Source organism: Ictidomys tridecemlineatus, chromosome 4 (genome assembly GCF_052094955.1).
Source record: "Ictidomys tridecemlineatus isolate mIctTri1 chromosome 4, mIctTri1.hap1, whole genome shotgun sequence".
NCBI classification, from domain to species: domain Eukaryota; kingdom Metazoa; phylum Chordata; class Mammalia; order Rodentia; family Sciuridae; genus Ictidomys; species Ictidomys tridecemlineatus.
Genome location: NC_135480.1, coordinates 13,202,468 through 13,224,244, shown reverse-complemented (window position 1 = coordinate 13,224,244; position 21,777 = coordinate 13,202,468). Strand labels below are relative to the sequence as shown.

At 40.7% G+C, this 21,777-nt stretch overlaps 1 protein-coding gene and 1 long non-coding RNA gene across 3 annotated transcripts in view; one reads left to right on the top strand and one right to left on the bottom strand.

Annotated features, from left to right (window-relative positions):
* Positions 1 to 4,578: 4,578 nt before the first annotated feature.
* LOC144377024 (uncharacterized) overlaps positions 4,579 to 21,777 on the bottom strand; it is a 30,831-nt gene continuing 13,632 nt past the window's right edge. Inside the window, exons 2-3 of the long non-coding RNA XR_013437554.1 lie at positions 9,455 to 10,486; positions 4,579 to 7,318 (exon numbers count right to left, since the gene is read on the bottom strand). This is a non-coding gene — a long non-coding RNA (uncharacterized LOC144377024). The remainder of the gene's footprint in view (positions 7,319 to 9,454; positions 10,487 to 21,777) is intronic.
* Positions 10,222 to 20,144, top strand: Fam111a (FAM111 trypsin like peptidase A). Of its 2 annotated transcripts, none has more exons than XM_040284292.2 (4): positions 10,222 to 10,348; positions 12,096 to 12,224; positions 14,403 to 14,521; positions 16,647 to 20,144. In XM_040284292.2, the coding sequence occupies exons 3-4, from the start codon at positions 14,441 to 14,443 to the stop codon at positions 18,405 to 18,407; spliced, it is 1,842 nt and encodes a 613-aa protein (XP_040140226.2). In that variant the 5' UTR covers positions 10,222 to 10,348; positions 12,096 to 12,224; positions 14,403 to 14,440; the 3' UTR covers positions 18,408 to 20,144. The 2 variants fall into 2 exon arrangements, with proteins under 2 accessions (XP_040140226.2, XP_077902097.1); XM_078045971.1 differs by lacking the exon at positions 10,222 to 10,348 and adding an exon at positions 11,770 to 11,878.

The window sequence follows — 21,777 nt, the reverse complement described above, 5'->3', positions numbered from 1 at the left end:
AGACAGACCCCATCCCAGTGCTCTCCCAAATGGAGAAGGATTCTCAGCAGGGGTGAGACTAGTCCTCAATGAATTCACTATCCCTTCAAGCTTTTGAAAATCCATGCCAGCTCTGGAATAGGATGACCAGACCCTCATCTCAAATTCATCCCCAGAAGCTAATTCTCCTTAACCCTTCCTTCACCTTTGCCTTTGTTCACAGTCCATTCTGTTTCTGTCTTCTCCTTCAGACCATTCATCCTGTACATACCAAGTCCAACTCTAAATCTCTTTCTCTGCAATAGACTTCCCAGGTACAGGCAGAGGTGCCTTCCCTTGTATCCTCAGAACAAGGTTGATTGTAACTGCAAATATAGAAGTGAGCCTGCTCAGTTAGAAGTGAGGAGCATCTCAGGGGCTCATGAAAGAGTCTCTATTCAAAAGCATTGGCCTTATCCCCTAACTCCTCCAGATGCATTTTCACTTGAGAGATGCTCAAGTCAGAAGTCCAAGAATCAATCCTCACTGAGCTCTCTTTTTCTCCCAATTATGGAACACCCAATCCATAGCAAATTTTGTGGGTTTACCCTCCAAAATAAATATAGAATCCAATCACTTCTAATCCCCTACCACCACTATCACCAAGACCTCTGACATCTCTGGAATCCTTAGACTCCTAGTCACCCTCTCTTCCACTCTACTTTTGCACACAACCCCGCCCCAGAGTTTGTTGTACACACAGCTGCCAGGGTAATTTTTAGCAATATGGATTAGATTACATTGCTCCCCCAGCTTCAACGTCCCAATTTAGAATAAATTTCACATATCTATTTAAAAAATCCAGACTCTACTGTGGCCTGCAAGGTGCTTAGTGTAGATATGTGCAAATACTCCCTCTGTGTGGTTCTTCCCAAGGCAAGCTCTCTGTCCTCAGAGATGTCAGTCCATTTCATCTCTGTTCTGTACCATCTTTTTTGCTTTTCACGGCTTTCTGGTTCCTCCAGATTGTACAATGAAAAGAAAATAAGCAAGTCCCAGTGAGTAATGATTTATTCTCCACCAATGTAGTGGGTGCTAATCATGTGTGCAGCTTGCAGATGATTTAAGGAATAATATTGATTAGCAAAAGCTATCATTTCCCCTTATTTTTCTTTTAACCTTTCAATATCATTTTTACAGTTCTACTTCCACAGTTTTCTCTCTCCAGACACCACAAAGCACCTGGAATTTGGGCAGTGATTGTAGCTAATCTGTTAGTTTTTGTGATCATCCAACACCATCAACTTTTACATAAACATCTGTTCTATGAATTACAAAAGAGTTACCGTCATCACCTTGATCAAATGCTCATATTTTCCCAGCTTCTCCAAAGCAGCATCTGAAAATGAAGACATGTTCTGCTATTCAAATTCTTGAACAATAAGATGTTTCTCAAGCCAGGTGTGAAGCACTTCTTTGACCCTCAGTTTGGGGCCTGCTTACTCCGAAGTCCTCCATCTGTAAAGTTCTACACTTTGTAATGCTCACCCTGGGAACCAGGGATTGCAGGTGTTGGCTTCTTCCTCCTGATGGGCAAAGCCTGCTCCTCAGTTCCTTCCTCGTTTAACCCAGGCGCCAAGCCCCACTAGACCCCACGGCAGGAGCGGGGAGCAGCCCGCTGTGGGCGGTTTTGTCCTCTGAAGGCTGGGGAACTTGCAGCGCCCTGTCCCACGGGTTCTGAGCCAAGGCTTCCGCGAGGTCTAGGTGGAGCTCTGCAGAGGCAACTTGGTCTTGCCTGGATGCTCAACCCTCGCCACCCGCCCACGCCAGCAGCAGAAGGGCAGCGACCGCCACGCGTGAAGCCACACAGGACTATGAGTCCCGCAGCTTCAGAACCCCGCGCGCTGCTCCTGTTCCTCCCCATCGCCGGAGTCACAGCCGGGAAGAGCGCACCTCCCACCGCACCTCCCACTCCTGGTGCTACCTCGGTTCCTCTCCAGGCCTGTACTGTCCCCACCCGGAGACAGAGGGCGCCAAGGACCCGGGAAGGGACAGAGGGAAGTGACTGCTCAAAGTTTATCCATCTGGCTATGGACTGATTGTGCGGGTAGTGGGACGCTAGGACAGGGCAGGGTCATCTGGACAAACAGGGTAAGGGGGCCCACAATCCTCCTGCCCTGAGCCCGGTCTCTCTACACATCTGAGTGTGCGATGAGGTCCAGCGTTCTTGCTGCTCTACTTGGTGTCTGGAGCGTCGCCAAGAACTGTCCAGTGAAGACAGAAAGTCTCCGGAACCTCTTCATCCATTGGCCAGAGAAAGTATCAATTCCGGGTCAGTTTCCCAGAGCGCGGGCTTGCCTTTGCAAGGCGCGGGAAAATTCCCCAGAGAGCGCGTTGCGCACCTTCTGCACCGCGGGTTGCGGCAGACTCTCTCCTTCTGTGATTGGTTCTTCTGGTCCGGGAGGCACTAGGAGTTCTTAGGAGGGTGACTGGCAAGAGCACGAAGCACAAGGACCACAGCCTCCCGGTCAAGGAAGTTTGGGATGGTGGACAGACACTTGGAGAATAGTCTAGGCAGCTGTTGGATCCCACGTGGTTCTCATTTGGGGAGCAAGGAAGCGAACTAAAAGTGCACATTCCATAACTGCACCCCAGAGGTACTGAATCAGAATCATTGAGGGTGGGATCTGGAATTTTCTTTTTTAAGAAACAAGTTTAGAGGGCTGGGGCTGGGGCTCAGTGGAAGAGCGCTTTGACTGGCATGTGTGAGGCACTGGGTTGAATCCTCAGCACCACAAATAAGTAAAATAAAGGTCCATCAACAACTAAAAAATATTTTTTAAAACCAAGTTTAGAAAGAATAATACACAGCAATAAGAATGAGATCTGAGGGAAAAAAAACCCTTAATTTATAAATAAGGAAGAAGCTCCCTAAGAGAGATGGAGAGAAGTTACCCTCTCATCTACCCTGCACTGGTTTTGGGGTGGCTCTTTCCTGGCCTCAGGAAGCTTCCTGGATTTTGCTCGGATTGTTAGGCAGTTGAACACCTCAGAGGAACCTTGTCATAGATACAGAGTTCTTTCTGCTCAATTTTCCTGCTCTGTGTCCCCTGACCCCTCACCACCCTGGTCTCAGTTCTCAGGAATTGCAACAAGCTATTTGCCTTGCTGCCCTTCATGCATCCTGGCCAGGAATCTCAAAGCAACCAACTGGACTGCTTTGTAGGATGCCTTACTTGTTTTAGAACCTAACTTTACTAAACATAATGGAGGTGTCCTTTAATGGTGCCTAATGAGAATGAAAAAATAAAGTTATAAACTCAGAAAATATGTCTAACATATGATACATAAACAATTTGTGTTCAGAATATATAAAATACTTCATTATGCATTCAGTATCATCAGTGATATAAAAGGAAAATAATCTACTAGAACAGTAGACAAAAAGCATAAAAAGGTAAACCATGAAAAGGGGTTTCAACCCCCATTCTATTTAGAAACAACTGATTAAACAATCAATAAAGTACCATTTCACACCCACCATTATTAGCTAGCATTAAAAGTTGAGCAATATAATGATGTTAAGTAGTGAGAACTGTCATTTCCCACTGGTGGAAGTGCAAACTGGTACCACCATTTAGATACCACTTTGGTGGTATCTAATAAAGGTGAGTATGCATTTGTCCTTAAGTTGAGTGATTCTACTTCTATGCTCATGCCTGGCAGACACGTGTTATCAGGAAGTATGTTCTAGGATATTCCTAGCAGAACTGCACCACTGTTTTTAGTAACAGAAACTCAGAAACAACTGAAGCATGCATAAAATGTGAAGTTTCTTTAATGGATTCTGTTAAAGTGAAAATAGGATTCCATCATCAAAATGAACCTCAAAAAACTAGTGAAGTAAATCACAGAAAATATGTTACACAGGATGCATTTATATAAAATTGAAAACAGGCAAAACTAAACAATATGCTACCTATACTTTTTGCTGTATAGGTCCCTAAAGAAATATAAGGCAACAATAATTTTAAGACAATTCAAGATGAAGGAGGGGCACATTGGAGGCTTCTAGTGATTTTGATAAATTAGATCTTAAGCCAAAGGCTACAGACATGATGTTTATTATTGTTATAACATATACTGCTTTTTCATGTATAATGTTTCATAATTTAAAAAACCAGTTGAGTAAGTGAAGACACCATTATCACACAGGGAACACATGACGGGGTACAAGAGCAGAAGTCAGTTAATGACTTTGGTTTTGAAAGTTTTGAGGGTGAAATAATGCCACTAAGGACTCTCAGAGTTGGTGTCAAACAGGCTACAAAGTATTATTATCTAGAGCTCAGAAGTGAGGACAACACTGCAAATTAGATTTGGGCAATGATATTTGAAAACAGGAGGGAATTGGGAAGTGCCAAGAGAAGAAGAAACTCAGCATTAAGTGATTGTACATGTAAATGATGTATGAATATGTATATCCGGTTTTGAATGTATCCAGTCTTGTGCTTTATCAGTAATTTGAGTATATTTTCTTAGTGCTATACAGACCAAGTACAGGATAGAAATAAACAAATGTTTAAATCACCTTTTTAAAAGATGATTATTTGATTTCCCTTTCTTCTCTCCCTCCTCTTTCTTTCTCTCTTTCTCTCTCTGAACTAGGGATTGAACCCAGGGTCATTTTACCACTGAGCTACACTCCAAGTCTTTTTAACTTTTTTCTTTTTTAAATTTTGAGACAGGGTCTTGCTACGTTTCTGAAGGTCTCACTAAATTGCTGACGCTGGCCTCAAACCTGAGATCCTCCTGTCTCAGCCTCCTGACTAGGTTTTTATAGGCATGTGCCACCAGGGCCCATGTGATTCTTTAAATATCCAAAAGATATATAAGAAGTCCAGCTTCACTGGGAAGTAAATAAACACAAATTTTCAAATAGTGAAGTTAAATGGCATTTCATCTATGAATTTTCAAACATTTAAAATAATAAGGCCGAAATAGTTTTAAGGAGTCAACCACATGTTTGGTCTCCTTGGACAACAGGAACAGGGTGAGTTGTTACAATTTTCCTGGAAAGTCATACATTGTGAGATGTATCTTTATCTTAGCAGTCGTATTTCAACTGCTTGAAATATGCTCTAGGGAACTATTAAGATGAGTAGAAAAAGCATGTTTGGAGTAGTTTTAAAAACAAGCAGGGCTGGGGATGTAGAAGTGGCTTGTTCATATGTGAGATCCTGGTTCAATCCCCAGAACCACAAAAACAGACCAACAAAAACTGGAAACAGGGCTGGGGTTGTGGCTCAGTGGTAAAGGGCTTGCCTCGAATGTGGAAGGCACTGGGACCAATTCTCAGCACCACATATAAATAAATAAAATAAAGGTCCATTGGCAACTAAAAAAATATTTAAATAACTGTAAACAATCTAAATATTCAGAAATAGAAGAATGGATTAAAATTATTTATTACAGTGAAATAGTATATGTATTTCCAAAGTCTGGCAAATGACATGTGAAAACAATGATGTATTGCTTAGTGGAAAAGAAACTTATATGCATCACAGTATTTAAGTAACATAAGACTGGATCATACAGATCCAGATAAGATAATAGAAGCAAATAAAGCATAGAATTATTATCTCTGGTGCTAGAAAAGTGGTGGTTGTTGTTTTTTTTTTTTTTTCTCCATTGCTCAGTAGCCATTATATTATCCTATTTGTACTCAAGAAAATCTATTATTTTTATCATTAGAAAGCATGGAACATGTTACTGAAAGTGATTCTTACTAAGTAATCTTTTGTTTTCTTTATAAGGATACTGTCACGAAGCAGAAATGTCCAGGCACACCTGTGGGTCAATGTCTGTGGACATAAGAGCATGTAGCAGCACCTCCAAGCTTAGAAGCAAGGTCAACAAGCATGAGAGAGCCCAGAATCCAAATCTGAACACCAATGAAGAATATTACTTCACCTTCATTTTGAGTAAAAGCTCAGGAAATTGGGCCATGGTGGTTTACAACCTATAAACCCAGTGGGAGTGTCCATTGGGCTCTGAGATGATTGACAATTTCAATGAAGGTATTGAGAATCATTTTAATAAGGACAGTATTGTTTATGAAGAAAATGCATCAGATGGACATATATATTTAGGAATGCCTTTAAAGTGGCTACCTAGAGGTTCTTATTTAAAAATAGCATTTGGTCAAAGAAAGAGGAAGATGGTAAGATACCATGCCAGTATGGAAATACAAATATCAAGGGCATTCATTCTTCTTCACATTGCTGCTGTGGCAAGAGCACAGATTCTTGAACTCAATTACCCTCACTAAAGAAGAAGCACACTTGCACCTATGCCTCCCTGGTAATGCTAATTAAACCACCTCACTGGTGAGATGACAGAAGGATCTATATTGTGCCATTAGAGCAGACCAGATCTGGGGACACCTCTCTGGGTGAAGAAATGCTCTTCCCAGACTCGGTTCTTGGGTCTTGCACTCTGGTGTCCAGATAGGCCTGCAGGGGTGCTGACCTCATGACTGGGAGCTGCCAGTCAAGGAACACTGAGGACAGTGGGCGGGTAGGTGTTGAGGCCAGAAAGTTCATGAGGCTGAGCTAACAATGGAGACAAAGTAAAGCCTAGGTTTAGTAAAGTGAAGCACAGGTGCCAAACTCCTTCGCTGCAATATGAGGTTAAGAATTGCCCTACTTATTCTTTTCCAGTATGTCAATCAATGGAAGGGTAACTGATGGGGTACAGCAATCTGTATACGGGGTAAAGTTGGGAGTTCATAACCCGCTTGAATCAAACTGTGAAATATGATGTATTAAGAACTATGTAATGTTTTGAACGACCAACAATAAAAAAAAAAAAAGAAGACATCTTGGAAAAAGTGCATCAGGGGAAGAGTTTCAAGCATAACAACTCAAGTAAAGACAAGGAACAGAGAGTTAAAAAAAAAAAAAGAATTGCCCTACTGCAATTAAATTATTTAATATTTGTAAAATGCTTGCAACAGTGCATAAAAAGGACTTTATGTTTGTTAAAGTTAACAATTGGCTTTACTGGTGGTCTAAATAGAGTTTTTCACCAGCGTCATTGGTGTGGGGGGGTATGGAGTGGGGGAATTGAACTCTGAGACACTTTGCCACGGAGCTATACCACTAGCCTTTTCTTTAATTATTTTTATTTTTTTATTATTACTAGGAGATAGTGTCTCGCTAAGTTGTTAAGGCTGGCCTCAAACCTGTGATCCTCTGTCCTCAGCTTCCCCAGTTTCTGGGGTAACAGGTGTGCCATCACAGTGCCCAGAGTTTGGGTCATTTTTGAAAGTTGCAGTTTCCTGGACCTTGCCCTGGACCTGTAGAACCATATGACAGAATAGGTTGGCTTCAAGAAAAAGCATTTTTTTTAAAATGACTACCCTGTGTACATCTTAAGGACCCTAAAATGGGGAAAAACTTAGATCTGGGTCAATCTCTTTGATTTGCAAATGAAGGAATTGAGACTTGCCAAAAGTCTCCCTGCAGGATCCTAAGAGAATGTTAACACTCCAAGGTTAAAATCCTCCCCAACAATCCCTTTCCCTTTTCAGCTATTTCCGTGTCCTCCAGCAAATTAATCTGTTATATAACTTGTGAAAGGGGTCAAAGTCACACATACTTCAAAGAAGTGGGTGTGAGGATCAAATAAGACCAAGGCCAGTTAAACACACAAAGGATGAATACGCAAAGGGCCACCACCCCTTCCTGGGACAATTCTCTCAGGCGCAAGACGGAATTTTTCTTGACTGGGAGCAAATTGCGCTGTGAGGTTTTGCAAACTGCAGTACCAGGAATTGCAGAAGCCACTCCAGCCCGCGTGTCCCCTACTGATTGATACCTCTGCTGCTGCTACTTGTGGCCACAACTACCCAGAGCGCTGCTGACATGGCCTTTCCTACAAAGGAAGGTCCCAGCTTGCTGTCACCCTGCTGCTCAGAGCCCCCCCCCCGCCCCCCCCCCAATACCAGTGGGTACTGCCCCTCAGAGGTCTAAGCCACGCCCCTTATCCTGGACAGAACTCCAGCTGGTGAGCTCCAGCTCCTGGAACTTATATCTCCCAATGCCTTTGAACTCTAATTGAAATGAATACCACCTCTTCCTGGTGTCAGAAGAGTGATTGGTTACATCCCTCTTGTGGAATTAAGATATAAGGATCACAAAGAACCCATGCTAAAGTAAGATTTCATCCCTAGAAAAAAGCCATTCCCCTATTACCTAAAGCCATGATATAGTTTATTGCAAATATATAAGGTTTCAGAATTATCTGTTCATTTTATAACCTGTCCCCCATAAACCAACCCATAATTTACAAAGCCAGAAATGCTTTAAAATAAATTGTTCCAAAATATACAAAATTATGTAAAGATTTTGGAAACAATGTGATAGATATTTTGCTACGTAAGTTTAGTTACACAGGTGTTAGAACACATTTTATGTTTTCTGTAAACCTCCTATTATCTTTTCATGAACTAACATTTTTATCTATCAAAATGATTTGAATAAGATTTCCAGTGAATTTTAATTTTGTGGATTGAGAATTTTATGAACATGTTGAATTCTTAACATCCATGTTCTAGAAAGTGGTGTTAAGCTTATTGTCTATTAAATCACTCCTTTGCTTACGCAGTGAAACGTAAAAATGGCAGAAAGAGAGGAATAAATTTAAAAGCCACCAGAGAAAACACTTCCAGTGGCAGGAACACATTCTTAGTGCTTTAACCACTTGTTATTCTACCCTCATAAGTCTTACTCTAATGTCTACAATCACAGGCTTCGACAATAGTGTTTGTTTCAAAAAAGACAACTTCACTTCATTTCAGAGTGTTCTGAGTCTCTTAACTTCTTGCCAATATCTCAAAAGCACATGAAATACTAGCAATTTAGCTCAAATGGTAGGAAGTTCTTTAGTGTTTGAGACTACCAGGATAGCTCTTGAAAAGCGTCTTCAGATTGATGGATAAATACAACTTCAGTATTCTTTACCATCTCTTAATGGGCATTGAAGTTGTCACTGTCCCAGAACCCAGAACCCGTGACAGGAAAAACACACACACACACACACACACACACACACACACACACACAAACCAAATTCTTATTATTTGGTAATCATGGCTTGCCTTACTCACAGGAGTGTGAAAATTGCTGAAGATTCAAAGAATGAAAGTGAGTGAAGAAACTTTTATATAATTGGGGGATTTTTTTTTTCTTTGATAGAGCAATCTTTCTTAAACCCCAGACTCACAGAAGACAAAACAGTCATTTTATCTACCCTGGGTGCTTGTGTATACCTTTGGGTCAGTTTTCTAAAACTCTCACAGTATTGCAGTTAACTAAACACACCTTTTAAAACTGTTACTTTATATGCATCACATATCTTTCTGTCAATTGCATAAAAAGTTGTCACTATTGTGACCTTTATTCTCTTCTCCAAAACATCATCGAATACTTACTTGCACCTTTGAATGCAGGTCCGGCATACAGGCTGCCATGAAAGTTTTACCCAATCTTCTTTGGTCATCAGTTTTGATGCATATTTCGGAAGTCCATACTATCTTCTTGTTCAGGATTGTAGATGTCTGAACACGTTCGGAAAATCAGTTTAGGACAAGGGTATTTACTCTGTCTTCATCTGTAGCTTCTTCTTGGTTTTCATATTCCTGGGACCTGTCTCTTAAACTGAGGATGTTGACTCCTGGGAAGGGCCCAAATAGCTCACATTTCCTGCTTCCCACCTACCCACCCAGCCAAGTGCCTCCTGAGTGTTGGAGCAGATGATTCTGCTGTTACCCAATCCTCCTGCCTAGACATGGCTGCGGGCACTTTGGAGCCACTTTCCCGCCGCCTACTAACCCAGCTGCTTTCCTCAAGTTGCTGCAATTGCTGGTCCACGACAGTCCCAATCCGCTCTGCTGGCTGCGTCTGGCGACCCACGCCCTCTAAGCCCCGCCCAACCCAACTTCCCTCTAACCCCATTGGGGTCCTGGGAGAAAAGAAACAGGTGCAGTAGGTAATAAAGTTATGGGGCGTGGTCATTCTGGCCGGAAAAAGTAGCGCTTAAGGAGAGAAAGGGGGAGCGCTCCCCCGCCTGACCTTGCCATCCACTCTCACCCGCCAATTACGCGGAAGACGTGGAACAGCTCCACGTCTTGGCCAGAGCGCAGCCAATTGGCTTCCAAGGAGGCTAGTTGCTGTCTGAAAGAGAAGAGGAGCTCAGGATCTCTCTGTTCATTGGCCAGGCACGTCATTTCTACCTGGAGAGCGCGATTCCAGTGCTGGCGGGAAAAGTCCCTTGCAGTGGTGCTGGCGAGTTCACCGCTGGACTTGGAACGGACTCTTTCTCTTAGGTAAGTTACCCCTTTGGTTCTAGGCTAGCTGGGAGAATTCATTGGCAGAAAAATCTCGGGCTGGTAGAGAGCAGGAGGAAAAATCCTCTATTCTTGGATGCTTGCTATCTTTTCTAGAGAGGGTACCGCGTGCAGTCCCTGGAAACGTAAAAAGAACAGAGATAGGTGAAAGGATGCATTTCTTTTGCAGTGCTTAACATGATATGCTTGTCTTGCTTTCATCAACGTAAATTTACTGTTCCAGGCATATTCTGCCAGGAAATTAAAAAGTTGCAAGTGTTTTTATTATTTATTACAGTAACGTCCTCAGAGACCCAACCAGTCTTCATTAGAAGGCATCAAAGAACAGGTTGCAACTCAAGAATTCTTGAACCTTCTCCTCAAAATCCTAACTTTGGTATATCCAACAACCCTAAATTGTTACCCAATCCTATCTAATCCCCCACCCCCCAAACACACACACACTAAAGACCAGGTTTAAACCAGACTTCATAATCTCAATATTAGCCCAGCTTTGCTTTACCCTCCCCAGGAAACTACCAGAATGCTGTCAAGCTATTAGTCTCCATTACCTCACAAGCAATAAGCTTGGCTTTGTCTTATCAGCAGGTCGCTTTGATGACATTTCTGAAAGCAGGCATTTGCCATTCTTGAAGACCCCTGCAAGACCGAATCAGCCTCTTCCACAGCCTTAACCAACACCCCTCAACCCAGAATCAGTGTTCCCTGCTGAGGTCCCTTTAAACCCCCTTCCAAGAGCCCTCTGCCCCCAAAGCTGGGTAAAGTAGCTGTTTCATTAAGTTGAAATCCAGTTCCTTTTTGTTGTGTTTCCCAAGTGCAAATCTATTTTGTTCCTAGGAGTAAGGAAACCTTTTAAGTAATCCTTTTGAATTATCTGCTCAGATTAAAAAAAAAAAACAAACAACTCTTATGGTTGGCGAAAATCTACCTTATTTTTAGCAACAATGCAGTTTGTCTCTGTTATTGTAAATAATAATAATAATAATAATAATTATTATTATTATTATTAAGAGAACAGGCATGGGCTCTGATAAATGTGTTTCCGGGGCTCGCCCTGACGACCCAGACATTCAGAAGGTTTTGTTTTAGACTGGCGGCGCTGTCTGAAATAAATACAAAATCAGATGCTTCCCTGGAGAGCCACCTGAGGCCAGGAACAGCCAATCTCCCCCATCTTCCCAGAGGTCCAAAAAAGCAAGGAACTGAGGGGGATGGAGGTGGGAGATGGGGTAGTTTAGGAGAGAAGAGGCCTGACAGGCAGAGAAGGCAAAGAAAGTAACTAAATGGCAGGGGCAACAGCCACTCACAGAAAGGTGGGCGGTCCTTTCAAGTCCTTAGTCCCACCTCCATCCTGTCTTGTCCAATCCGAGTTTAAGTGGGCGTACTCTCATTGGCCAGACTAGCTGCCTCTCTGTAGAACCCGGGCTGCTGACGTGAATTGGCGCGGGATTTGAATGCCAGCCCTTTGCGGGTGCCATCAGCGCAGCAGCCAGGGAGCCCGCGGAATTGGTGAGCCATCCCGGTGGGCGAGCGCTCGGGGTGGGTGAGCCCACCGGTTGCTCCGCAGGGTGGGCGCGGGCGCGCTGGAGCCTCTGGGTCTGGAAGGGGATGAGGCTGGAGGCCCAGCAACCTGGGCCAGAAGCGTCGTCCCCCTGGAGGGTCCGGAGGGCTCTGGATTTTCTTAGAAACTCATTACCAGTGTTTTTTGTCCCACTCTGTGCTGGAGAGAGGAGCGACGTGGAGGAAAAGGACGAGGCTCAGATCGGCCGCGATCTCAGTTTCTGGAAAGCGTGGCTGAGCCAGAGAGAAAGTGAAAGCAGTTGAGCGCGCGCAGGAGCGAGCCGGGTGCAAGACTGTAAGAGAGGGAAGCGGGGGGCCAGGAGGGGGGGGGGAGGTCAGGGTGGGGAGAAGGACGGGAAATAAGAAGACGCTAGAAGTATCCAAGGAAGGCAAAGGAAAGGGGAACGGGGAGAAGGGAAAGGAGAGGGGAGAAGAAAAGAGAATATGAGAATGAGAAATTCCAGGAGAGCTGTCAGGTGGAGATGGGATCCAGGACAGGCTGTATTACTTCTATCCCTTTAGTGTAGGAAGTAAAGCAAGTCCTTTAGGTGAGTAGAACCTGGACATATCCCACTATAACACGGGGTTGGAATAGCAGAGCGGTAAGTCCTTCACATTTTGATATAACACAGTTAAGTCTAGATACTGGAACCGATGTGTGGGGCGAGGGCGGTATTGGGGTGTATTCTTAACTTCTTGGCCTTTTCCACTGCAGCTGCTCATATACAAGCCAGTAATCCTAAAATTCATATTTCTTTCTACTTGATTTGTTTTCCTTTTGTAGTGGGTGTGAAAATTACTTCTGAAGCAGTTTCTTTCTCAGACATCATTAGATGAGTCATCATCATCAACAGTGACACCCCACCCAAATTTTCTGCCTTCAAAGATCTTACAGCTTGGCTCAGTTCCTCAATTGTTTGTCTATTTTTACCACCTCCACCCCTTCTTTGATGTTTAAAAAGTATACCTTTGGTTAAGTGTTTTGACACCGATGCTAGTACTGGCAGTAATGTTTACTGGGCAGCCTATTAAACGGCATTCACTGTTTTAAAGGACACTTTTTAATCTTCACAACACCAGAAGTTAATTCTAATACTGCCCTCATTTTAGATAAGGAAAATGAGACAGGAAGTATTTAATTGTTATTTCACAGGTCATGAAACTGGGAAGTGGCAATCTTATAGTTGAGCCCAGATGTTCTTATAAATACTGTCATTGATATAGTACATTTTCATATTCATATCTTGTTTAAAATAATTGTCTCTTTTTACAAACAGGAAACTAAGGTTCACATAGGCTAACTGGATTTCCTTAGAAACTCATTACCAGTAATTGAGAAGTTCCTGCACCATAGTGAAGTGGTTACAAGAATAAGCACAGTCTTTAGATGACTTCCACTTGCCAAAGAGTGCAGAGGAGAGTACATATGTAAAATGACAAGGGAAAGAAGCAATCCAAGAAGTGAACATTCCACAGCTTTTCTGTCCACTTTGACAGATCAATGCTTTTTCTAGAATGAAAGAGACTTAAAAGCCATAATTAAAGGCAACTTTCATACCTCATCTGGATTTGGGGTTTAAAAAATTAGTGTTGTGATTATAAAAGAAAATGTCCTTCATTTTAGAAATAGAATATATTTTTTTACAAATAGCCAAGTAATAGAGATGGTCTAGGTGTCCATCAGCACATGGATAAAGAAAATGTGGTATATAAACACAATGGAGTTTCACCCATCCATAAAGAAGGATGTGATTATGTCATGTGTTGGTACATGGATGTAACTGGGGAACATCATACTAAGTGAAATAAGCCAGACTCAGGAAGTCAAGGGTTGAATGTTTCCTCTCATGGAAAAGCTAGAGAGAAAATAGGAATTAAAAAGGCAGTTGAGGGGAGGGTCTTATGAAAACAGAAGGGAGAAGAGTTGAGTGGAAGCTTATGTAAACTTTTCAGATTACTTTATGAAATCACATTCCAAATTTCTTTTATCTTCAGGGTATTAACCAGTTCCTTTCCTACCCTTTTCCTTAAATTTTACCATCTCTTGCATCTCTATCTTAAATAGAGATCAAATTTTAACTCAAAGTAAGTAGAAGAACACACTTTTGAATTCTCCAACTACAGATTTTTCTATGGGTTTTAATATTTGCACTTGGACAGATCTCTCTTTTTTAAGCTATCCTTTCCCCCAAGTTTAAAAAAAAATCTAGATATAACCTCTTTCCCACTGTAGTTGGGATTCGCAGTTAGAGATAATTTTCATAAAGTGTCAAGTGTAGTGACTGACACATAATGCTCTATAAAAGAAAGCTTTTATTGTTGGGGTGATAATACTTGGTGGATAAATTATTTGCTAGGTTAATATCTCTGGGGAGGGCAAGACCAGAGCTGAAGAAGGAAGTTCATCTCTTCCTCTACATAATTAATGACAGCTATGAAGATACTGTTGTAACTTGAACCTTTTTTAAATTAGTGTTTCAGCTGAACTACCTATTTCATCTTCAAGTCATCATGAGCTGTAAGAAACGCAGGTCACAGAAGAACTTGTTTGATGTGAAAAAAAACATGAAAATAGAGAACTATTTTTCTCAGGTATGTTTGTAAATACTATTTATATAATGAATATGCTAATGTTAGATTTAGCCATCCTTGAGTTTGTATTGCATAAATCTTCCTGCCAAGAAATCATATCATTATATATTGGAAATATTTATATAAGACCTTTCTCATCCACTTTGTATATATATATATATATATATATATATATATATATAAAAAATTTTGGTCATATCACACTAGCCCTTAAAAAAAAACTGGTAGTAATTCCTGGACAACCATAAAAACCAAATAACTATATTAAACTTTGGATAAAACAAAACCAAAATTAATCTATTTCACAGCACAGAAATACCATGCCAAGTGTGACTGATATACTGAATCATAATAACCTACATCTGTATAGTGCTTTATAGTTTTTGAAACAAATTATTTGCTTGTTTATTCTTACCATAACCATGTTAGTTAGGTAAAAGAGTTTACCTCTAATGTGTTTCCTTCAAAAGTTCCTATATGTGCCCAAGAATACTTTGACAAGTTGGAATTCTGTTACAGTGCTCCCATGGGGTACATGAGCAAGATGTTTCTGACAGCATTAGGCTTTAGAGATGCCTTTTGAAGATTTGAACACATAGCACAAGTAAATTTACATTAACTTGTGTTCTTTTTATCTCATTGACCCAGATTACTAGTATTTAACAAATCTACCCTATTACATGCCAGTCATGTTGCTAGGCTGTGCTACACAATGATGTTAGGCCTAGTCTTTATGACAATCCTGGCTTTGTTATTCCCATTACCAGAATGTAGCCTTGCTAGCATATGACCCCATGCCTTTTCATACCCTCACCGTAATGAGTAGGACTTCAGGAAAATGTACCTTTTAGACATAGGTACATTTTCCTGAAGTCCTATTCATAAGCAGTTGCTCTTAATTTTTCATTAATTTTTTTGTGCTGTTTGACTAATCCTCTTTAATTCCTTCCCCTTCCCCAACTCCTGGTTCTTAAGATGATACCCTATAAAAATCTGTATTATGCATGCTTGTAATCCCAGTGGTTTGGGAGGCTGAGACAGGAGGATCATAAATTCAAAGCCAGCCTCAGCAAAAGTGAGGCACTAATCAACTCAGCGAGACCCTGTCTCTAAATAGAATATAAAATAGGGCTGGGGATGTGGCTTATGGGGCAAGTGCCACTGATTTCAATTCCTGGTATCCTGCCCCCCCCCAAAAAAAAATGAGTGTCATGAATGCAAATTTTACCAAGAAAAAATGTTTGGTGTCATGGAAAGGAATATTAGACTTAAGTGTTGGTACTCTGGCACTCACTTCATTTAGTGGTTATTACATGATGCTAGGAAAGGCACTAACAAGAAAAACTTTCTATACCTAAGTTTCTCCATCAAAAAGACAAAGAGAGGCCATATTTGTTTCTTCTCAATTCATAGAATTTGGGGATTAATTGATGTCGTAGAGGAAATAAGTTTTTTGCATGATAGGTTCTGAGTGAATGAAGGTATTCATTATTGGAAATAACTATTTGTATGACCAGATAATTAGTTAGCTAATGAGGATTTTGTTTAAAATGTAATGACTAATAATAAATCATGGTGACTTATTTTTGCTGAACTTGGTATTTTTTTAAAATTTTGGTTTTAATTTTTAGTTGTTGATGGACCTTTATTTTATTTACTTATTTTTATGTGGGTGCTGAGAATCGAACCCCGTGCCTCACTCATGTGAAGCAAATGCTCTACCAATGAGCTACAACTCCAGCCCATGAACTTGGTATTTTAAGAACAAAATTTTTGGTGCAGTTTATCACTGTGTTTGAGAAAAGTAAAAATTTTACAGCTGAGAATAGTAAACAAGACATGAAGTGACACTTTAAGGAAGCTGGTAGCTTTTTAAGCATGTGTCTCAGAAAAATGACCAGTGTATCATATTAGGAGCTTATCTGACTGATGTGACAGTCTGCTCAGCTTATATTCTAGAGCTGAAGTTAAACTCAGATCTAATTATATTCACTGGTTTTTTTGAGTATGAGTTTCCCATAGAAATTCTGTGAATTGCATATTTAGAAAGGAAACAAGCAACAACAACAACAAACTAGGATTCTATTCAGAGTCTCAAGATTTTTCTTCTAACATACATTTTTAGGACCCCAAAGAACAGCAGAATAATTCTGGTATTATTCAAATGAAGATGCAATCTAGAAAAAGGCCAAGAGATATAACTAACACCCAGGATCAAAATTCCCACTCACCCAGGAAAACTCCAAAAGTCCAGACCACTTCTCCAAACAAGATCATTACTATTACCTTGGATGTAAACCTTGGAGAAATGGAGAAGAGGAAACACATACTCATACACAGCGAGGGGGACAGCTTGCTGGCGGGGCTCAAAACCCTTGATGCTGTCAGAAAAGCTATGGAGACTCGGCCAGGTAAGGAAATGCTGGTGCGTGGCACAGAAGGAATTGAAGGCTTCTTAAACCTGGGAATGCCACTCAGTTGTTTTCCTGAAAACAGCCACGTGGTAATTACATTTTCCAAAAGTAAAAGCAAGCAGAAAGAAGATGGCCAAGTATTTGGCCGGCTCAACCAGGAATCTACTGACGTGGTCAAATTTTACATTCATGCAATTGGGAAGACCAGAAAACGAATTGTGAAGCATGGGGAACTTCACAAAGAAGGAAACAAACTCTGTGTCTATGGTTTCAAAGGAGAAACCATTAAGGACACCATGTGCAAGGATGGAAGGTTTCTTCCCTTTTTGGAGACTGACAGTTGGAAGCTCATTGGTAACCTGGACTCCATTCTAGAAAACTCACAGCTGATAGATGAGTTAGAAGGTAAGCTCTTTCAAGTTGAGGCTAAGAAAGTAATGAACCCTAAGGCAGAAGCTGCTCAAAACAATGAGTTAGAAGAAAGAAACACCCGTGTGTTGAAAGAGTACATTGTGGAAGAGTATCCCTGTTTGAAAAGAGAAAGTGAAAAAATCAGGGAAAACTTGAAGGAAAAAATGAAAAAAAGACAGAAGAATACTTCTCTATTTGAATTGCATAAAACAAATTTTGGGAAACGCACAAAAAACTCAACTCCAGTGAAAGTGATCAAACATCTTTCACAACTCAGTGACTCAGTGGGGTACATATTCTGGAACAATAATGGAAATGAAGGCTGTGCCACCTGCTTTGTTTTTAAGGGATTGTTCATTTTCACTTGTCGGCATGTAATAAACGATATCGTGGGAGAAGGAATAGAGCCAAGCCAGTGGGCAGATATAATCAGTCAATGTGTAATGGTGAAATTCGATTATGAAGATACCCCAGTCACAAAAGACAACTGCTTTCTCGTTGAACCTTGGTTTGAGATATCTGACACAACTCTTGACTACGCCGTCCTGAAACTGAAAGAAAACGGACAAGAAGTACCTGCGGGACTGTATAATGGGATTGGTCCTATACCGTCTAGTGGTTTGATATATATTATTGGCCATCCAGAAGGAGAAAAGAAGCATACTGATGCTTGTGTTGTGATTCCTCAGGGTAAACGAGAAGAGAAATGTAAGGAAAAGATTCAGATGAGAACAGCAGCAGGTTACGATAAATCTGAGTTTGTCCACATGTACACTCCAAGAAGCTTCCAGGAAATGCTTCAAAATCCTGATGTGATTACCTATGACACCACCTTTTTTTTTGGGTCTTCTGGCTCTCCGGTGTTTGATTCCAAAGGTTCCTTGGTGGCCATGCATGCTGCTGGCACCACATTTCCGATACTGAGAGAGAAGGCTCATATCATTGAGTTTGGTCCGGCTATGAACAGTATCGTCTCAAATATTAAGCAAAACCATGAAAGATGGTATAATGATGTATTTCTAAACCAACAGGATGTAGAAATGCCAAGTCAAGAGTACTGAGGACTGGTGAGAATTTAGTCCACTTACCAACTTTAAGGGGATTGCCTATTTTATTCCATATTCCATGGTCAATTTCATAAAACATATGAATAATCAATATTGTAGGCCACTTTCCATGAGCCAAGCATTTTTCTATCCCCTAGAGAAATAAGTTCTAAGAACCCTATGAGGAGGAGAGCTACCCCTATTTTAAAGTCAAGCAAAATGAAGACTTGATATGATTTAGCAACATTTATGATGACAATCTCCAGTAACTTGATGTTTTTTTTTTTTTCATTTCTTCCCCTAAATTCACTTGCTTCACAGCAGAAGCTTAAACTTGTTTACCAATTATCCTCTATATCTGACACATGGAAAGGAAATGCTTAGAAAAATGTGTGGGTCAATCAGGAGCAAAATATGGCACTGTAGTTAATGTTAACTGTTGGTTAGAAATGATTACAAACGAAAAACTTTTACAATTTCTGAGATTCTCATATTACTAAATGTCAGAATACACTTGTCCTGGAAAGTCAGAAGTAATATCCACTCTTTGGTGAAGGCGTTCCTGTAGCCACTGTCTGACAGGGTCACCGTGTGGGGGATGCTGCAGCCGGGCCGCACCATCTAGAAACTGGAACCATTAGAAATGTTAAGTGTTTTGTTTATGATCCTCATGATATGGATAACAGGGCATACGTCAATCAATAATAAAAGTACGTATTGCCTGAGATTGCAGGAAAATTCCCAGAATGAGACTAAGTTTACAATTGAGACATGCCATGAGGTGCATTTCAATCTCTCTCAGGATACAAACAATGTTATTCCTCAAGCCTGAGCAACAAGAAATATTTATCCCATGGTTAACAATTTACATTAGCCCCCCCAACCCCATCCTAAAGCCACAACCTGTACAATAGCCTAGCTACAGAAAAACAATTGCTGTGCCAACAGTTACACGGACTACCGTATGTAGCTTATGGTATCCCCCTCCAGGACAAGAGGCTAATAAAAATACATTTCCCCTACCAATAGACCCTCCTTGGCCTTACACAGAAACTAATGATAAAAATGGAAAACACATAGTTAGCATAAATGACAAATGGGTTGAGGGATAAAGCCTGCCCTTTAGTTAAAGCTTACAAAGACATAAAAATTGATGTGCTTTGACCAAGGATCAAGGAAGTTCTTTAAGAAAGCAGTTGAATAGATCATATGAAAAAAAGAAATTACCTTGGAAATTAAAAATAGAATAATGTAAAATTAACATAGATATATTTTAGAGGTATTTCAGAGTAGTAGGCTTTTAAATAACAGACTTTCACTACTTTAAGTGTGTTTTACTGAGCTTTTAGTTTAGAAGTAAGAAAGCTTACCAATAATAAGTGTGCTTTAAAGTTAAAGATTAATGAAATAATTATAGGTATGCTTTAAAATCAGAAGTGAATAATAGATCAGTAGTCATATAGTCTAGTTGCGTCGCCTAGCACCTAGTGATTGAGGTGAAAACGTAAAAGTTTAATCATGATTGACTAAGGTTACAGAAAAATATTTTGAACAATGTACTCAATATCTTAGGTAATCAATGTATGTTAGAAAAGATTGTAATTCTTGAAAATTATGTAAATCAAAAAAATTTCAGACTTTGAAGCTATCCATTAACTACCTGAAAAAAACACCTGTAAAAAAAAGGTATAAAAATAAAGGTCCCTCCAGGGGTAGCAGAGATGTCTTCTGGAGGTTGCTCGGAATTTGTAACCTGTCGTCCCGACTCTTCTTTCGACGATGCCACTCCTCCTTCAGGACCCCTGGAACCCCACTCCCCCTGGCCAGGGCTGGACCTCGGCAACTCTTCCCATATGAACAGGCTACGAGCACAAGGACATCTAGAAGGTCATATTCCTTTATTCTGATTTCCTTTGTTTTAACCTAATGTCCTTTTTTCTGTTCCAAGATCCCACCCAGTGTAGGCATCACATTTAACTTTCATGTCCGTGGGCTCCTCTTGATTGTGACAGTTTCTCAGACTTCTTGGTTTTAAGGCTGCCCGTCTATTAGAATTTGACAGATGCTTTTCTGATGGGACTGGGTTGTGGACTGGGGAGGAAGTTTATGGAATGAAGTATCATTCTCACCCTACCAAGGGATCATACTGTCAACATGATCCATCATTGGTGCTGGCCTTTGTCCCCCGGCTAAAAAGGTGTTTTATCATTCACGTATTACCCTACGTGGTACTCTTTGGAAGGAAGTTACTATGCACAACCCATGTTTGTGAAGTAGAGACTTAGGTTCTCCTTCCTTAGGTAGGGGACTCCTGGAGAATCTACATAATTTATTTGGGATCATTTCGCATGGAGATTTGTCTCTTTTCCCCATTCATGAATTCCATCATCAGTATAGACTCGCAATACCCTTAACCCCATGTGGATCCATAACCACATGGATCGTTTTCACTCCCTCCCTTTGCCTACCTATAAATTCTCTACTCCACCCACAGAAAATAGAATTTTTATCATACCTCAGTCATTTATTTAACTGTTTGATTCTGGTATGCAGTTGGCACAGTGGTGCACACCTGTAATCCCAGGGAATTGAGACACTGAGGCAGTGCAAACTCAAGGCCAGCCTGAGCAACTTAGCAGGACCCTCAGCAACTTAATGAGACCCTGGCTCAAAATAAAATATAAAAAGTGCTGGGATGTAGCTCAGTGGTAAAGCACAGAAGCAAAATGTATCCAGAAGAGAAATATATCAACAAAAATGTAGTGTTTGTGTGCAATTTCTTTTGCTTTTAATCTTCATACTCCATTCCTTCCCAAAGTTACGTAAGTCAGGACCTTTTCCCTCAGCTCTTTGGAGTTATTTCATTCATTTATAATGCAGTTGTAATACAATACCTTTAGACTGGTCACAGCCTGCATACATTCTTCCCTTTGATCTTTTGAACTCCTAAATGAATTTTTAAAGTTGTGTATACTAATGATTTGCTTTTCTGTGCTCTCAAATTCTATAGGTTTTAGCAAGTACATGATATCATGTATTCACCATTGCAACGTCATACAGAGTAGTTTCGCCTCCCTAAAAATTTCCCTGTGCTTTACCTGCCTGTCCCTTCCCTCCCTCCTGCACCCCTGGCAATCACTGATCTTTTTTATTGCCTTTATAGTTTTACTCTTTCCAGAATGTCATGTAACTATAGTTTCACAGTATATAGCATTTTCAGTTTGGCTGTTTCATTTAGAAGGTTTCTCTCTGTGTATTTTATGGCTTGATAGCCCACTTCTTTTTATCACTGAGTAATATTCCACTGTATGGATCTACCACGATTTGTTTATTTGCTCACCTTTCAAAAGATGTCTTAGTTGCTTCTAGTTTTCGGTGATTTTAT